Genomic DNA, 19,819 nt, shown 5'->3' with positions numbered 1-19,819 from the left:
TACAGGGAAGCCCTATTACCATCCTCTCTGCAGATAAAAGTCACAGATTAAAATCTGTGGCTAACAGATAAAAATCAAACACGTGTAGCTTAGAATATACACTTGAGCTGCTGCTGCTGCTGCTGCTAAGTCGCTTCAGTCGTGTCCGACTCTGTGTGACCCCATAGACGGCAGCCCACCAGGCTCCCCCGTCCCTGGGATTCTCCAGGCAAGAACACTGGAGTGGGTTGCCATTTCCTTCTCCAATGCATGAAAGTGAAAAGGGAAAGTGAAGTCGCTCAGTTGTGTCCGACTCTTAGCAACCCCAAGGACTGCAGCCCACCAGGCTCCTCTGTCAATGGGATTTTCCAGGCAAGAGTGCTGGAGTGGGGTGCGCTACCTAAATTATCAAGCAGAAGCTGATTCGACTGTAGACTTAGGTGAACTATGTGACACTTCCATTTTACAAGTCAAAGAATCCCAAAAAACTGAAGGGCAATGTTAGCAACTATGACTGTCTGACAACATCACCTTCCTTTTCTTCTTACCCCAGAAAGAACTGTTTATGAGAGAACTTACCACAGATAAACTCCAAGGTGGTCGACATGGGAGGTGGCCAGAAAGTCTCCAGTCGGGGACATAGTGACATTAAGAGGAGCCGAGTCCAACAAGAAGCTGTCTATAAGACTACAGAAAGAACCAAGACGTTAGTCCTTCAACTCTACTAAGAAGCACACAATTCACAAAATATCATTTTGCTAAAAGAACAAAGGGCAAGAGATGCAGAAAATGTTTGCTTTTAATTTTTCAATCACCAACACCAAAAAGTCATCACTAACAAAGAGCTTTGTCAACTAAGCTACAATGGAAAAATAATCTCCTCAATGAGAAAGACCCAGAACACTAAAGAGATCAATTAATTTGAGAGAGAGTTTCAATAACAGGGAGAATACAAGAGGCAATGCTGTTTTTCTGGAATGCCATTTTGGGAGGTTCGGAAACAATTCTAAAGATGTCACACATTTAAAATAAATCATCAGCACTCTCCTGCATTTGTTAATGCCAGTGAAAATAACAAAAGGGGTAGGCAACAGAAGAAAAGAATAAAATGGCCACGGGAGAATGGTAGTGGGGAAAAAAAGTTCGAGCAATTCTGTTTTTCAAACAGGTAACCGTGCGCTACACAGCAAACAGGAAATTGAGTCCATGCAGCACCAGCATAAAGCAGTTCACGGTTCTAGCCCCACGGACACTCCAGACAGCCGGGAGCAGGGGCTGTGAAAGCTGGGGAGGAAAGGGGGGCGACGGCTCCCCAGAAGATGACGCGCAGCAGGCTCCTCAGGGAGAAGCGTGTGCGATGAGCGTGCACCTCACAGACGAGCAGGACGTCAGCAGATGCGGATGGCCTGGGAGGAGGAATGTGGAAGGCGAGGCAAGGGGAGCCGTGTCCAGTGAGGAATGCAGTTTGGTCTTGAATGCCAAATATCTGAGTTTGTTTTATCTTTGAATCAATGGAAAGCCACTACAGGCTTTTGAGCAGATAGCAGTATTTCTACTTTCGTAAGAAAATCTGGCAGCAGAATGTGGAATATATCTGAACAGGAAGAACACTGAGATTATGGCAGCAGTCATCTAACAAGCAGGGAAGGTCTGAACTAGGATAGTGGCAGCGGGAAGCGAAACGAGGCGAATTTAAGAAGCAAACAGAAAGGCCTAACTCGTGGGCACACTGCAGACAAGGCTTCCTAGGCGGGCTGAGAGTGCGAGTACTCTGTGCACCTTAAAAGGGGGGTGCTAGTTTTAGTAAGACTTGTTTCAAAAACTACTTATTCACTGAAGACATTACATTATCCATGAGAAGCCATGGCAAAATGGCTGCAGTTCAGAATCTTCAGTCATTACATTATTTCAATAAAGAAAACAAGAGGGGCTAACACTTTCTTCAGTGTTCCATGCTAGGGGTATTCTGAGCACGTGTGACTATTAATTCAATCCTCACAGCCCCACGAGGCAGATCCACGCTTACTATACCTGTTAGAAAAATGAGGCCCAGTCATACTTGCTCAAGGTAGAAAGTCACAGAGACATACCTGTCACCAAGCAGTCTGCACACACGTAATCGAAAGAGCTCAGTAACAGCGCCGCTGACACTAAAGGTCCAGCAGACAGCACACACACCCAGGTGACTACAGCGCGACTCACGGAAACACTCTGAGCAGCTCAAACGCGACATGGAGGCAGTGACTAAAGGACCTGTCCATAACAAAATCTTTCTCGATTTGTTCAGAGTGATTAACAATCATAAACCTTAACTAATGAATACAAAATAGCAGGACAGGACCAAAATTAGCAGCACTACGAACAAACGAACGTGGGCTCAGAACAATGACTGATGTTTAAATTCTCACTATGGGAAAAAAATGCGATTAATAATCTGTCTGATTTCTGTTCAACCATTCCTGGAAACTCACAGGAACACCTGCTTGGGGGATCAAACAAATTGGGGACAAGGACATTTGCTAAACACTTTTTATATACCAGAGACTGTCAAATTATTTAATTCATTTAATACAAACAACCCAGAGAACAACCACTATCTCACTGTACACTGAAGACTAAGCCTAAACTCAGGAATTTTAGATCTCATCATCTCTTCGTCGTAATACTTCCTCACTAAAGTGTGTGTGACGGATGAAACTCCCTGACGTGTTCAGAATCTATCTGTTAAAGAGGAATCTACTGCTTGAGCAAATTTATTTCACTTGATACTGTAATTATTTTGACAAATTCACTGTGCAACATGGTTTCCACAGCTGTTGAGTGTGGGTAGACTGGCCTTCCATTATGTAAAAGCATCAAGTCGAGGAAGTGGTTTCCACATACACAGCATGTTTTACATGGCCACAGTTGCTCATAAAGCCTAAGCGTACAGGTTTAATCCCAGACCTAACTACCATATTGTCACCATTTTAACATTTTGAGAAAATGTTAAAAAAAATCCTCATTGTAAGGGGTCACATTTTTAAGCATGGAGTCCCATGCACACAGGTGACATTAACTCACTTCTGATCATCTTCTAAACCAATGCAGACCATGTCTAGATGTTCAGTCTCCCAAGTGATGGAACCCTCAATGAATGGAGCAAATGGACAGTTCTGCCTCAGTGGGAAATGCAAAACAAAACTCTGTTCCAGTTATGCTCACGCAATGCCCCTCAGAAAGCAGGGGCTGGGTGGACAAGACCGAACAAAACGCAAAATTCTATTAAAGCCGTTTAATTTTATATTTTTCTCACCCTGAAAAGTGTTCAATCTCAACTCTTAAGAGATTAAAAGTAACCATAAATAAAAGGTGGTAGCAGATGACAGATAATTTCAGGGACAAAAATTTCAACCTCACTTCTCTGAGAACACTACAAGCAGAAGGAAATTTTCCGCACTTAAAGAAACCCCTTTACAGGAAACAGTTCGGCACCTATGCCTTTGTTTTAGACAGACACAATTAATCCCAGAGGGCTGCATCTGCCTGTTACCACACCAAAGGTCTACTTACACAGCTTCACGTGCAGCCTTTGTAATGAGTGTATTCATTCTTCACATATTTAACATGCTATGTAAATGATAAAACTGCTTACTGAAGAAAAAACTAGGAATCCCCAAAGCTTGTCGTACTAACTATGTTTGAGAAAAGGAGTGAAATAAAAAAAGCCAATGATTACCTACCACTGTATGGTCCTTACTGTATCTTCTACACCAAGAAAACCAAACTATCCTTAGAACATAGCCAAGCAAGGCTGGTACCACAACTGCTGGGGAATCTTTCTGTCTCTTATGCTAACTACAGCAAAATATCACCGACCAACTATGCTGCCTTGGGCAAATCACTTAACTTCTGAGCCTCCATTTCCTCATTTGTGAAACGGGACTAAAACCAGTACCTCCCTAACAGAATATGAGACAAGATGAAAACTAAAGCACTCGAAGTGCCAGAAGTCCATGGAAAAAGTCGGCTGCAGCAGGGCGGCAGCAGCTGTGGGAGACTGCTCTTCAGCCTTCTCATTTGCTCCACTTCAAATCGTACCCAAAGAGGTCGTTATTTGTGTCTTTATTAAAAGCATACTTTGGTACAACCAGAGTAGATATTATCATCTTTTAACAATCCCTATGGGACTCATCTCTCGCTCTTGCGTTTCCCCCAGCTTAGTTTCTCTGTATTCACTTAAAACTGTCTGTGTTCACTGAAAAATAAGATACCAGAGTTGAATGTCAGATTTAAATGTGTTGATCTTTTTACTAAAATAAGAAATTCAGCAAAAAGCCTTATGCTGAGTCAAAGATCGGTGGCTCTGAATGCTACTTTCGGATCCTAATTTTTCCAATCCCCAAAAAACTGACCACTTTTAAAAAACATTCTATTCAGTACTATTGAACATTAACCTCCCTCTCTCATCTCATGTGAACCAAAACTACTAAAAAGGAAAATGAAAAGGGCAAAGTGTCAACTCTATTTCCTACACAACTTTCCTACCACAAAGCAATTCAAATTATGTTTACTTTTAGAAAACAGAAGTCCAAGAAGCAAAAGACTAATCAACATTTCTAATGGTATCTTAAAAAAAATTTTTTTGTTGCTTTTTTTTAATTAAGGAAGTACTAACTTGACTGAACTTTTTGAAGCTGGAGGATAGTCTACTAATTATTTATTTTGCTTGACTCGACTCTAAGTAAAAAAGAGATACACCTGTAGACAAAGCTGCCTGGTTTTTAGAGCTGGACCATCAGTGGCACTTTTGCTGTTTATATTCCAAATCCTGTACATAAGCTGTATAGACAGCTGTGTCTCATTCCTGAATCAAACTTGAAGGGAAGTACAGACACGAGGGTTTTTCCTTTCTAAAGGTCAAACTGCTTTCAGGTATGAGCTTATCTAATTCCTGAGAAGCAAGAGGAGCAGAACTGGACAGATCTTAACTTAGCAATATTCCTGAAGACTGAACTGCCTTCCCAGTCATCTTTCTCCTTCATCTCTCTTTCCTCACAGGTACGTTCCATTCCCATCACTCCTTTCACACTCCACCTAAGCAGTTCTTTGGTGAGTGATATGACTGCAAATTCTGTGTATTCCTACATAACTTTTAGCAACAAATTACTCTCTGTAGGTTTCTACTGATCAAATTATTTAACAGAATTAATGTTTTCTCTTCAAGTGCTGATTTAGTAGCACGTTTCAACCTATGACAGGTTTCTTAACACTGTTGGGTTTTATCCAAATTTTAAGACACACATTTCCATTATGTTAAGGTATCTAAATGTCTTCTTTCAAGAATTATGTTAGAAAATATATAATATACACAAAGTTAAGGGTTCTGACCTCTTAATTCAATATCAACAACAACAACAAAATACAAAAAAATGCTCAGAATAAGTTTGCAGTCCTAAAGTATATCTCTAGTCTGGAGTATCAAAAAGACCAAATGAGCTTTGTTAAGTGAGTTTATGCAACTCACTTCTACTTCTCAATTCTGCAGGAATAGAGAACCTAAGAGACTGGAACTTCCTCACTATTATCTCTTTCAGCACTAATCTCTGTGTTTGAGATCAAACACACTTCAAGGATAGAATATACGTCAGGTTAGAAAAATCTCCAAATGCAGTCAGTCAAAAAGTATATAATCTATTAACAACAGGTAAAAGTCACATGTGAAGACGATGACTGAGAAAACTTCTGATAAGGTTAGGGATTTAAAAACTCACCACCCAGATGGAAGGTCCCAAGTTCTAATAGAGCAATCCATTGAAGCACTTATTAACCAACGACCATCAGGGCTGAAAGTCTTTAAATTAAAGAAAAACATAAATAATATAGGTGTGTATACATGTACGTATGTATCTATGTATATCTGTATCTGTATATTTAACAGTCAGAGAATGTAAGAAATGAAAAGATAATGCACACTTCATTAAAAAGGCATGATGCATGAAATGTAGGCCACCTCATAAGAAAATGCCATCTCTTATGTACCCCTGACGATACTGATAAGGACTAGGCTTTTACATGAATTATAAAGCTTTTAAAAATGAATAGTAGTACATAGTTTTTAATTTTTACTCCATAATCTATCTATAGACAATTAACAAATGTTTGACTACTGTTTTTAACATAAATCTGTGCTGACAACATTCAATTAGAAATATTTCATTAGCCTAATTTCATTTATAAAGTATCTATGAAGCTTTGAACACAGCTACATTTCCAAGAAGAGTCTACTCCAAAATGATTTTAAAGAATGCAAATTCTCTTAATGTAGAGAAGTTACTGAAGAAGTCATTCTTACTTGCAGATTCAGTTAAAAATCTTTTCTTCCTTAATGATGTTTTAAATATAATTTAAAGCCACAATAATCATATTTTCAAAATAAATTTAAACAATAAACTACTTATGACACCATAAAGAAGTTGTTATCTTCTCTATAGATAAAAATGGAAAAATAACATGAGGTTTAAACCACGTCAAATGTGAAGGAAGACCTGAAAGGAAAAACTTTGAAGTTTATATTGAAGTAGATTGTTCATCCAAGAGATTAAACACACCACAGGGATTATGACCACTGGTTTAAGGATTATGAGCATTCATATTAGCAAATGATAATTAGAATAAGTGAGCTCCAACTTGGTCATCGGGCTGCAATGATACTATGGAAACTTAAACCTTACAGTACAGAGAACTCAATTTACAGAAGGACAGTGTAGATAATGAGGAATGGGAAAATGACTCTGACAGCTGAAGTCATGTTATAAAGGCTCATAGATTTAATTGAACAGGAGTAATTTATTCTTGACTAGGAGAAACTCCACACACACAACTCGAAAGGAAAGAAATAGGAAGAACAAGTTGGCCCTGACAGATGTTTTCAAAATTGAAACTTCATCAAAATTACTTCACTCCTGCCCTCGTCGCTATAGATGCTGTCACAACAAATTCTGTTGATGACTAGTTATGCCGATTTCTTATCTGCAGAACAACATAATTTCCTGGCCATCTCACCCCTATTTTTAAGGAAATGGGTACACATTGTAAATTCAGATTTTTGGTGTGAGAATTGGTAAGTAAATGCAGCTTGTGGGGGTGCCACTAAATAGCTAAGAATTTATTTGTTTCAAGTAAATCAAGATATCCGCAACTGATGTAAAGTCTTCAACATGCACTGTTTAAACTGAGTACTTCTTATCATATTTCCCACTGTAAGAACATAACAGTAAGATAAAATACATATTCACTAGTTAAACTCTTTTGGAATTAAGATAAACACTAGAAATAACACTAAACTAGAATAAACCAAGTATCAGATATGCCAGGTCTCCTACTATTAATTCATTATGCATGCAGGAAAAAGAATTGAGTTCTCTCAGCTTAGTTTAATACTAAGTCAAAAATGATACTTATGTTTCAACAAATCATTCTGGCTTTGTTTAGAGTTAAAGAGAAAAAATGAACTCTTGGATGTATATTTTAATCTAATGGCATTATCCTCTTGAGAAATATTAAAACTTCTTTTCATTCTAAATTTTCCTTAAAAAAACCTACTTTGAAAATTAGTCTCCAAATTATTTACTTTGAACATCTCATATGATGAGTTTAATGCTATTAAAATATAGCAGTTTCTATTATTAGGACATTTTTAACCTAAACAGAAATAGAAATGAATCAAGTTTTATTTTAACATCTAAAGTCTGTTTTACCATGTCATTTATTTGGCTTTGGTGTCCAGAAAACTCTCTGACAATCTTCCTAGTTTCTATGTCCAAAACACTAATGGAGAAGTCGTCCAAGGCAAGTCCCAGAATGCCACTAGCAAGACAAATACATTAGTTTTAATAAATGAACAAAAACCTCTTGAAACTAAAATCTCAGTTATTTAAGTTTCATTAATCAAGTACACCTGTGGGGGAGGTTAAGCAAAATGTTCTTTCATATGAAAAGTTTGGTTTTTGTTAAATTACATACAGCTGACCACTTTACAAGAGGGTTAGGGCACTAACCCTCTACAGTCAAAAGTCTGCCTATAATTTTTACAGTTGGCCCTCCCCGTCCACAGTTCTGTATCTGTGGATTCAACCAACAATGGATTATGTAGTGCTATCCTGAATTATTTAGTGAAAAAAAGTTGTGCATAAGTGGACCCGCACAGTCCAAACTTGTGATGTTCAAGAGACTACTGTACTTTACTTAAATTAAGAACTTTTTCTAAAAACATCAAGAAGAAAATCCATCATCATTAAAAGAAAAACTTTACCTGTCTCTATGTAGCAGCATCAAATTTGGAGATGAATTGAGGCTCATAGAATGAATTAAAACTTTGTTTTTAAAGTTCCAGAACTTGAGTACTCCTTCACTACCAGCTGTAATTGTCAACTGGTTTAATCCATCCACTGCAACACCTCTAACAGATCCTTTATGGGCTTTAAAGCATATGTTAAAAGAAAAATGAAATAAGGATTGCAATGGCCTCTCCAAACACTACACAAAGAGTGATTACTTTATTCGAATATCTAAGTTCCCACTACTCAACTTCCCTGAAATCTTTAATGTGGATTTTAGAGAACAGAGGGAAAATCATTCTACTACGTGAGTAATAACAAAATCCACCATCAGGCTGATGCCATGGAAGGTTTCAAAAATAGTTAAGATATTCTGTTTAATGCAAGGAGAAGGAACCAAACACTTAATTTCTATAATAGCCACTTTCCCTTAATACAGCTATGACTTCATTCTCTTTGAGTATTTCAATATGGTGTTCTGCCACATAGGGTTGACGATACCCCAGATGCAACTTTAGCAAAATGCCTGGAACTCAAGAATTTAATAAATACCAGTGACAGTTATTAGCCTTTTATCTATCTGTAATACTTTTTTAAAAAAAATAAGAAAAAGGAAAAAAAAGGCCGATACCTTGATCCCTGCCGAAACTTCCCCGGTGCATACCAGACTGCATGTTATACACATCAACAGCTCCCGATGAGAGACCAATCACAGCAAAGTTTCCACAGGAAGTTATATCTACGGCCTTAGGAAAAAAAAATTAACACAAAAGACACAGAAAGTAACTAATATTTTTATTGTACTTTACGGTTTCCAAAGTATTTATCAATTGTCTCATTTTTTAAAAACGATAATAAATGCATTACTTCATTAATTTTCTTAAACATAATTATTTTGGGGTATATTAAAAATATCTGCTTGATTCTGCCTCCCTTCTCTAAGTATGGAGAAATCCATATTTCCAAGACAGCAAAAATATAACCAAAATTAACTTGATTGAAATTTAAATGGCATATCAACTGGTATTAGATTTTTATTCACAACAGTGCTAAAGTCAAAGCATTCCATTGCCTGATTTCTTATTACCTTACTTTACTTTTGTAATTGCTTCCTAGAAGATACAAAAGTGAAACCATATTAGTTTCAGTTCAAGGGAAAAGTCCCAAGTATTTTAATTACAACTTTTCTTTTTTAAGGAAGGAAATATACAGAGAAGGAAATGGCAATCCACTCCAGTCTTCTTGCCTGAACATGCCATGGATGGGGAGCCTGGGGGGCTTCAGGCCATGGGGTCGCAAGGAGTCGGACAAGGCTAAGCACACAGCACACACAAGACAGCGTGGAAAACATCCAGTTCACAAAGTTTCTGTAAAACAGACTCCTATTTCACCACATAGAGAAGCGACAAGATACTTAACAGATGTCTTCTCTTTCTGTTAGAAACATGAGATTGGCTACATGGCGGGCACGGCCAGAAAGATCCTGCCCCGCCACGGGGCACAGGAAAGAGATGACTTCTAAGACCTAAAAGAAAATACTTACTATAGGATATCTGTTCAAAACAGTAAGACTGATACACCACTGAGTCAAGATATAGTTACACAGCATCCACATTTAACTGTGTTCAACTAATATATATTTTTCTAGATCAGTTCAGTTCAGTCACTCAGTCGTGTCCGACTCTTTGCGACCCCATGAATCGCAGCACGCCACGCCTCCCTGTTCATCACCAACTCCCGGAGTTCACTCAGACTCACGTCCATCCAGTCATCTCATCCTCTGTCGTCCCCTTCTCCTCCTGCCCTCAATCCCTCCCAGCATCAGAGTCTTTTCCAATGAGTCAACTCTTCTCATGAGCTGGCCAAAGTATTGAAGCTTCAGCTTTAGCATCAGTCCTTCCAAAGAAATCCCAGGGTTGATCTCCTTCAGAATGGACTGGTTGGATCTCCTTGCAGTCCAAGGGACTCTCAAGAGGCTTCTCCAACACCACAGCTCAAAAGCATCAATTCTTCGGCGCTCAGCCTTCTTCACAGTCCAACTCTCACATCCATACATGACCAATGGAAAAACCATAGCCTTGACTAGACGGATCTTAGTAGGCAAAGTAATGTCTCTGCTTTTGAATATACTACCTAGGTTGGTCATAACCTTTCTTCCAAGGAGTAAGCGTCTTTTAATTTCATGGCTGCAGTCACCATCTGCAGTGATTTTGGAGCCCCCAAAAATAAACTCTGACACTGTTTGCACTGTCTCCCCATCTATTTCCCATGAAGTGATGGGACCAGATGCCATGATCTTCATTTTCTGAATGTTGAGCTTTAAGCAAACTTTTTCGCTCTTCTCTTTCACTTTCATCAAGAGGCTTTTCAGCTCCTCTTCACTTTCTGCCACAAGGGTGGTGTCATCTGCATATCTGAGGTTATTGATATTTCTCCCAGTAATCTTGATTCCAGTTGTGTTTCTTCCAGTCCAGCGTTTCTCATGATGTACTCTGCATAGAAGTTAAATAAGCAGGGTGACAATATACAGCCTTGATGTACTCCTTTTCCTATTTGGAACCAGTCTGTTGTTCCATGTCCAGTTCTAACTGTTGCTTCCTGACCTGCATACAGATTTCTCAAGAGGCAGGTTAGGTGGTCTGGATTCCCATCTCTTGAAGAATTTTCCACAGTTTATTGTGATCCACACAATCAAAGGCTTTGGCATAATCAATAAAGCAGAAAGAGATGTTTTTCTGGAACTCTCTTGCTTTTTCAATGATCCAGCGGATGTTGGCAATTTGATCTCTGGTTCCTCTGCCTTTTCTAAAACCAGCCTGAACATCAGGGAGTTCACGGTTCACGTACTGCTGAAGCCTGGCTTGGAGAATTTTGAGCATTACTTTACTAGCGTGTGAGATGAGTGCAATTGTGCGGTAGTGTGAACATTCTTTGGCATTGCCTTTCTTTGGGACTGGAATGAAAACTGACCTTTTCCAGTCCTGTGGCCACTGCTGAGTTTTCCAAATTTGCTGGCATATTGACTGCAACATTTTCACAGCATCATCTTTCAGGATTTGAAATAGCTCAACTGGAATTCCATCACCTTCACTAGCTTTGTTCGTAGTGATGCTTTCTAAGGCCCACTTGAGTTCACTTTCCAAGATGTCTGGCTCTATATTAGTGATCACATCATCATGATTATCTGGGTCGCAAAGATCTTTTTTGTACAGTTCTTCCATGTATTCCTGCCACCTCTTCTTAATATCTTCTGCTTCTGTTAGGTCCATACCATTTCTGTCCTTTATCAAGCCCGTCTTTGCATGAAATGTTCCCTTGGTATCTCTAATTTTCTTAAAGAGAGCTCTAGTCTTTCTCATTCTGTTGTTTTCCTCTATTTCTTTGCACTGATCGCTGAAGATGGCTTTCCTATCTCTTCTTGCTATTCTTTGGAACTCTGCATTCAGATGCTTGTATCTTTCCTTTTCTCCTTTGCTTTTCGCCTCTCTTCTTTTCACAGCTATTTGTAAGGCCTCCCCAGACAGCCATTTTGCTTTTTAGCATTTCTTTTCCATGGGGATGGTCTTGATCCCTGTCTCCTGTACAATGTCACGAACCTTATTCCAGAGTTCATCAGGCACTCTATCTATCAGATCTAGGTTCTTAAATCTATTTCTCACTTCCACTGTATAATCATAAGGGATTTGATTTAGGTCATACCTGAATGGTCTAGCGGCTTTCCCTACTTTCTTCAATTTAAGTCTGAATTTGACAAGAAGGAGTTCATGATCTGAGCCACAGTCAGCTCCTGGTCTTGTTTTTGCTGACTGTATAGAGCTTCTCTATCTTTGGCTGCAAAGAATATAATCAATCTGATTTCGGTGTTGGCCATCTGGTGATGTCCATGTGTAGAGTCTTCTCTTGTGTTGTTGGAAGAGGGTGTTTGCTATGACCAGTGCATTTTATTGTCAAAACTCTATTATCTTTGCCCTGCTTCATTCCGCATTCCAAGGCCAAATTTGCCTGTTACTCCAGGTGTTTCTTGTCTTCCTACTTTTGCATTCCAGTCCCCTATAATGAAAAGGACATCTTTTTTGGGTGTTAGTTCTAAAAGGTCTTGTAGGTCTTCATAAAACCGTTCAACTTCAGTTTCTTCAGCGTTACTGGTTGGGGCATAGACTTGGATAACTGTGATATTGAATGGTTTGCCTTGGAGACAAACAGAGATCATTCTGTCGTTTTTGAGATTGCATCCAAGTACTGCATCTCGGACTCTTTAGTTGACGATGATGGCTACTCCATTTCTTCTGAGGGATTCTTGCCCGCAGTAGTAGATATAATGGTCATCTGAATTAAATTCACCCATTCCAGTCCATTTTAGTTCGCTGATTCCTAGAATTTTTCTAGGTAATTATAGCATATTTCTTAGAAAACGTTTTTATATAAGAAATTATGGACTAAGCTTAAAAAAGTATTCTGTCTTCCTAAGCAGAAAACTAACATAATTCTACCTATTTTGAATAACTCAGAAATGTACACTACGTTGTACAGTCATGCTCTTAGGAACTAATCAAGATACTAGGCTATACTGTGGTTGGTAGTCGCTACATCGTGTCTCTTTGCAACCCCACAGACAGTAGCCCACCAGGCTCCTGGGTCCATGGGATTCTCCAGGCAAGAACACCAGGATGGGTTGCCGTTTCCTCCTCCAGGGGATCTTTTTGACCCAGGGACTGAATTCACGTCTCTTGCATTAGGCAGGCAGATTCTTTACCATTCAGTCACAGCCTGTAAGCAATGACGGGCCTGAAGGCACTGCTACACATTAGTCCCCCACATCCCCAGAGAATGCGTTACAAGACCCTCCGTGGATGCCCTAACGGCGGGCAGCACCACGTCCTCTGTGTGCGCTTTTCCCTGCACTGCTGGGCAAGCAGTGTGTGCAGCACGGACGTGTTAGATGAAAAGAGGGTATCAGCCAGAGTGGGGCAGCGCTGCTCAGACGGCATACAATGTAAAATTTATAAATTGTGTCCTTCTGGAATTTTCTGTTCAGTATTTTCAGACTGAAGCTGAATAACTGAAACCACTGATGGGGGGACTGCTACACTTTTTGGAACCTGAGTTTATTTTAATAGGCTTTATTGTTGTTAACAGGATGGCTTCTAACCTATTTTTTTAAGACAGCACAACAAAGGAAAAATGAATAAGGTGAGAGGGTTATCTGTGAGTGAAAACTTATACTCTGTGCACTGGATTTCTAATGAACACTGGCTTATTGCATACTGGTTACCGCCCTTGCTCCAGAGAGCTAACTCTGCCAGACAAGTGACGCAGCACCAGCTAAGTATCATTGTGCTTGTCTCTGTGTATATATATTGTGTGTACACACACACACACACACACACACACACCCCGTTCTGTGGGTGATCACTATAGGCTAAGAGTTAAAAATATAGGTTCAAGAAGGAGTGGTCTCAGGTTCAAATCCCAGTTTTCCACTCAGTACTAGTTTTACTAACCTTGGGCATATTACTCATTATATTGAGCCTCAGCCTCCATTTTACTGTCTATAAAAAGAGGCTAACAATATTCCATATCACAGGACTGTTGTGAGAATAATATAAAATAGCGTGTGCCAGGCAGAGAGTCTGGAACAAAGTAAGCACACAAAAAATGTTAGCTGTAATCGTTATTTACACTACTATTATTATAATAGCTACTCAACTGTTCAGGTAAACTTGAGAAGTTTAAGATAGAATCTCTATGGCTCAAAAATAAAGGTTTAAGAGTGGAGTTTTGTACTATGGAGAACAGGGCATACACACTGACAAAAGAAAAACCTGTACAAAATAGGATCAAATCAATTATATTTCCATACGCTAGCAAAAAACAATCCAAAATTAAATTAAGAAATCTATTTACAATAGCATTGAAAAGAATAAAATACTAGGAAAAAGTTAACCAAAAAAGTATAAGACTTGTATACTGACAACTATAAAACACTGGTAATAGAAATTAAAAATCTAATTAAATGCAAAGTCATCTCATGTTTATGGATCAGAAGTAATATTAAGATGGTAATACTCCTCAAGTTGAGGTGTGTAATCAATAAGATCTCTTATCAAAATTCCAGCTGCTTTCTTTGCAAAAACTGACAAGCCGATCATACTGAAATGCAATAAACCAGAATAGCCAAAACAACCTTGAAGCAACAAAAAACTTGGAAGATTCAATTATCCTGATTTTAAAAAACTTTACTACAGAGTGACCATACTCAAGACAGTGTCATACCGGCATGAAAAAGACAAGACTCACTCAATGGAACAACCAAAGAGAACTGTGAGTCAGAAAAAAAGCCCTCATTCATGTCAGACAATTTTTGGCAAAGGTACCAAGACCATTCAATGGGAAAAGAATAGTGTTTTGGGCAAATAACACTGACATAACTAGACATCCAAAGGCAAAAGAATGAACTTGGACCCCTATATGATATCGTACACAAAAATTAACCTTAGAATGGTTACAGATCTAAATCATGAAACTCTCAGAAGAAATTACAAGAGTCAATCTTCATGACCTTGGGTAAGGCAATGTTTTTCAGAAAACGACAAAAATGGCTAGAGTTCAAAATTAAAACCCCTTTATGCTGAAACGATACCAACAAGAAAAGGAAACAAGAGCCCACAGAACGTGTGTGCTTAGTCGCTCGGTCGTGTCCGACTCTTCTTGTGACCCTTTGGACTGTAGTCTGCCAGGCTTCTCTGTCCATGGGATTTTCCAGGCAAGAATACTGGAGCGGGTTGCCATTTCCTTCTCCAGGGGATCTTTCCAACCCAGGGTTTGAACCCACATCTCCTCCATCCGCTGCACTGCAGGTGGATTCTCTACCCACTAAGCATCAGCCTACAGAACAGGAAAAACTATTTGCAAATCATATATCCAATAAGGGACCTGTATCCCAAATATATAAGGAGCTATTAGAATTCAAGAGCAAAAAAATAAATAACTCCATTAGACAATAGGCAAGTAATATGAACAGACATTTCTCCAAAGACATATAAGTGGCTAGTAAGCCACTGTGAGAGAAAGACCCTGATGCTGGGAAAGATTGAGGACAGGAGGAGTAAGGGGTGATAGAGGATGAGACAGATGGATGGCATCACCGACTCAATGCATATGAAAAGATGCTCAACACTGTTAAATCATTGGGAAAATATGAAACAGAAGCCAGTGATAAACTACTTTATACCTACTAGGACAACACCAAAAGCACTGCAGATGGTGACTGCAGCCATGAAATTAAGATGCTTGCTCCTTGGAAGAAAAGCTATCAACAACCTAGACAGCATATTAAAAAGCAGAGACATCACTTTGCCAACAAAAGTCCCTCTAGTCAAGGCTATGGTTTTCCAGTAGTCATGTATGGATATGAGAATTGGACCATAAAGAAAACTGAGCACTGAAGAATTGATGCTTTTGAACTGCGTTGTTGAAGACTCTTGAGAGTTCCTTGAATTGCAAAGAGATCCAACCAGTCCATCCAAAGGAAGTCAGTCCTGAATATTCATTGGAAGGACTGATGCCAAAACTGAAGCTCCAATAACTTTTGCCACCAGATGTGAAGAGCCGACTCATTGGAAAAGACCCTGATGGTGGGAAAGATGGAAGGCAGGAGGAGAGGGGGACGATAGAGGATGAGATGGTAGGATGGCGTCACTGACTTCATGGACATGAGTTTGAGTAAACTCCAGGAAATGGGGATGAACAGGGGAAGCCTGGTGTGCTGCAGTCCATGGGGTTGCAAAGGGGGACACAACTTAAGTGACTGAACAACAGGACAGCAATAATCAAAAGGAACAGACAAGCACAAGTGTTGCCTAGGACACACAGAAACTGGAACTCATACACTGCTAGTGGGAATATAAAATTGTACAGCCACTTTGGAAAACAGGTTGTCAGTTCCTCGAAAACATTAAACAGAGTTACATTATGTTAGGTGATCTAACAAGGTACTAACACAGAGACAGCAAAACACATGTCCACACAAAAGCTTGTGCAGGAGCATTATCTATAACACCCCAAACTAGAAACAACTATCTACCTATCAGCTGTCAATGGCTAAACAAAATGTGGTTTTATCTATAAAATAGAACAGTATTCAAAACGGAATGAAGTACTGATACAACCTACCACATGGATGAACCTTAAAACATGCTAAGTGAAAGAAGGCAGTCACGGAGGCCATGTATTATGATTCTATCCGTGTGAAATACCCAGAACAGGCATTAAGGTTGCCTGGGACGGGGAGATGGGTGGAAAAGTGAGAAAATGAGGATTATTGTTAGTGGGTAGAGGGTTTCTTTTTTAGTGAAGAGAATGTTTTAAAATTAGACTGATTAGATTTTGGTGATAACAGCAAAATTCTATGAATACACTAAAACCCACTGAAGTATACATTTTAAATGAGTGAATTTCATGGTAAATAAATTTTATATCAGTAAAACTTATTTTGAAAAAGCAGAGGCAACAATTCTGCAAACCAAATTTGACATCATTTCTGTATAGCTTAAAATCTGAATTCAATAGAAGACTTAATTATCAATAGAAAACAAAATAAAATATTAATAGAGTAAGAAATTATAAGTTAACAGTGGCATTTAGAAAACTATATTTAAAAAAGGCTTAGACAGTACTCAATCAGACAAATAAATAACTTCTACATCTTTAACTCACTGAAGATTTACCTGAATCTTACTCCTACATTGAAAGAGAAACGGAAGGAAGAAACCTTAAGATTCACATTCATTGAATATAATACTATATACTCAACATAATTCAGGTAAGAAAGTATATTGATAAATGCTGAAATCCCCCTCAAAGGGTATGCTCAGTGATCCTATATTAAACAGAAAATTTAAATAACCAATATACTATATCTAGTCTAGCAAAGCTTAACTTAAATCTATAATAAGTTAAAATCTTAAAGATTTTAAAATTTTAAAATGTTTTAAACAAAATTTATTTATTTTAAAATAAATAAAATATAAATTAAAACCTTAAAGATTTTAATAAAATTATAATAAGATTTTATTGAAATTCTAATAATTTTAAATCTTAAAATCTATAATAAATATATATTAATCCACATATATAATTTCCAGCTTCTCTCCAAGCTAGAAAACTTTAACACTATTAGGGAATAATTTCAAAATGTTAAACTATGTTCTTTGTTCTTTCAACGAATATTGCCAGTAATAAAACTGAGTTTAATAAGACAACCACAGGACAGTTTCACAGGAGGAAGCGCCCCTGCAAACACGCCACTCACTGTTGCCGTTGTGCTGTCTGTCTTCAGTCCTTCTGGCCTGAGAAAGTAAGCGCCTATGGTGGACCTCTGGTAGTTCCAGGTGGAGCAGGAGAGCTTACCCTGATGGCAAGCAACGATACCATCCCAGTCACTTTCACGAGCTTCCTCTAAAACATAATTAAAATCGCTCATTCATTCACCTATTTAATAAGCATTTAATATTCTATGTTATAATTCAGCACTAAGATACAGTATGGTAAACAGGTAATTCCTGCTAACAATGAGTTTCCAATCGAACAAGAAATTCTGATTAGAAGACAGTACAGTAAGATCAAGTGTCTTTAAGAGTATTCAGGAGGAGTTTACTGAGAGATCTGGGGAGAGGAGTAAATGGCTCCTTGAAAGAAGTAAAACAGGTAGAAAATAATGGATCGGGGGTGTGGAGAGGAGAGGGACTGAGACACACACAGACGGGCCCAAGCGTAACTTGAACAAAATTAAGCACAACAAGAAAATGCAGTATTTTTCTGAGGGGTGGGAGAAGGGCAAAGCCACTGGTCCACGTTACCAGCAGTCTTAAAAGCCATGTTAAGGAGAGAAGAGTCCATCCAAAAGAGGTAATTAAAGGGGTCACTGAAAGATTTTTGAGCATATGACAGAAGGGTACTTAAAGTAAAAAAAAAAAAAAAATTATTGTTCAGGTTGCTATAAATGGATAAACAATTATTTCTATGACAGTTTTCACTCAACAGTCTTATCATCTACCTACATTTTTCTTAAAATTGTTTCTCGGAATGATGCACTGCTCCAGTGGCACTGTTCACTAAGACCGCAGTGTGTTCAGATCCTAATTAAGTTAGCCAAAGCGCCATACTATCAGTTCTCACCTTCTACATGAGTGACTTTCTTATACCAGGCTTATGAGAGAATAAATTAGAAGAGTTACAAAGTAGATTAGTAAATATTGTTTATTATAGTTTAGAGAGAACAAAGCCTAGAATTCATACATAACAAGTTCCAATTATAACTAAGTCATTTTCGGTCTTCACACAAGACTTGCATGCATTTGGGATGCATCCTGGATTCTTACTACTGTTTGCTAAAACAGTTATTAAAATGGAAGAAATAAAGAAATATATTCGAGTGACCCTCTAGATGCTTATTAGTATTTGTAAAAACATTTTCTAAAATGGAGAAAAGAAAGAAACACACAGAAGGAAATAAATGACAGGGCAGAATTCGAAACACAACACGAAGCTTCTTACCAGCTGCAAACTCCGTGACGGGTGGAAGTCTCACTGACATGGTATTCTGAAGTCCTTTACGTTTGACTCTCTTTTTGTTTATTAACCCTGGGGTTAGGTGAGGGGAATATAGCTATGAATTCTTAATGAAAAATGTATATAAGAGAAAAGCTAATTCGTTGCACTTTATATGTAAATTCGTTGAACTCTATATGTGAAGTTTAAGATATTCCCATTTAAAAATCTTTAAAATAAAGATTATGTTATTACCACTATCTTAGTGGTATTGAAAACTGCATTAGAATAAAAATGAAGAGACTGCATTTACAATATCAGCAAAAAAATTAGCAAATTATATTAAAATATATAAAATACCACTGAGTAATCTAAAAAGTGCAGGACCAATAAGAGAAAAACGAAAAACCTTCACTGAGGAACATTAAAGACATTCCCTTGAATGGGGATGTATCATATTCCTAGATGAGACAATTCTTAAAGATATCAAATCTCTTCGATTTGATTCTAAAAATTATAATTGTGGACGTTGATTTAAAATTGGTTCTGAAATTCATCTGGTATATAAATATATGAATAGCCAAGATATTAACTTCCAAAAAAGTTTAATTATAAATAAGCCTGAATATTTTTGTTTAACAAACAAAATCTTTCATATGATAAAACCAAGGGCATGAATAGAGAATTAAAAAATCCCTTCAGGCAGAAAGATGGGACTCTTCTTACTTTGATGCTTCCTGTAAGCTCCTTTCCATCTTTAAATTCTGCATTCCACAGATGACACCACCCTTATGGCAGAAAGTGAAGAACTAAAGAACCTCTTGATGAAAGTCAAAGAGGAGAGCGAAAAGTTGGCTTAAAGCTCAACATTCAGAAAACTAAGATCATAGCAGGTGGTCCCATCACTTCATGGCAAATAGATGGGAAAACAGCGGAAACAGTGGCTGACTTTATTTTGGGGGGGCTCCAAAATC

At 38.1% G+C, this 19,819-nt stretch overlaps 1 protein-coding gene across 1 annotated transcript in view; it reads right to left on the bottom strand.

Moving 5' to 3' along the window:
* The window catches only part of WDR36 (WD repeat domain 36), a 69,585-nt gene that overhangs the window by 7,970 nt on the left and 41,796 nt on the right, over window positions 1-19,819 (bottom strand). Inside the window, exons 14-20 of the mRNA XM_068981135.1 lie at window positions 18,852-18,938; window positions 17,608-17,753; window positions 8,929-9,043; window positions 8,273-8,438; window positions 7,719-7,827; window positions 5,733-5,812; window positions 559-666 (exon numbers count right to left, since the gene is read on the bottom strand). Of these exons, the coding sequence (XP_068837236.1) occupies window positions 559-666; window positions 5,733-5,812; window positions 7,719-7,827; window positions 8,273-8,438; window positions 8,929-9,043; window positions 17,608-17,753; window positions 18,852-18,938 (811 nt within the window). The remainder of the gene's footprint in view (window positions 1-558; window positions 667-5,732; window positions 5,813-7,718; window positions 7,828-8,272; window positions 8,439-8,928; window positions 9,044-17,607; window positions 17,754-18,851; window positions 18,939-19,819) is intronic.

Source organism: Capricornis sumatraensis, chromosome 9 (assembly GCF_032405125.1).
Source record: "Capricornis sumatraensis isolate serow.1 chromosome 9, serow.2, whole genome shotgun sequence".
In the NCBI taxonomy this organism is placed as follows: domain Eukaryota; kingdom Metazoa; phylum Chordata; class Mammalia; order Artiodactyla; family Bovidae; genus Capricornis; species Capricornis sumatraensis.
This window is presented reverse-complemented; position numbering and strand designations above follow the sequence as displayed.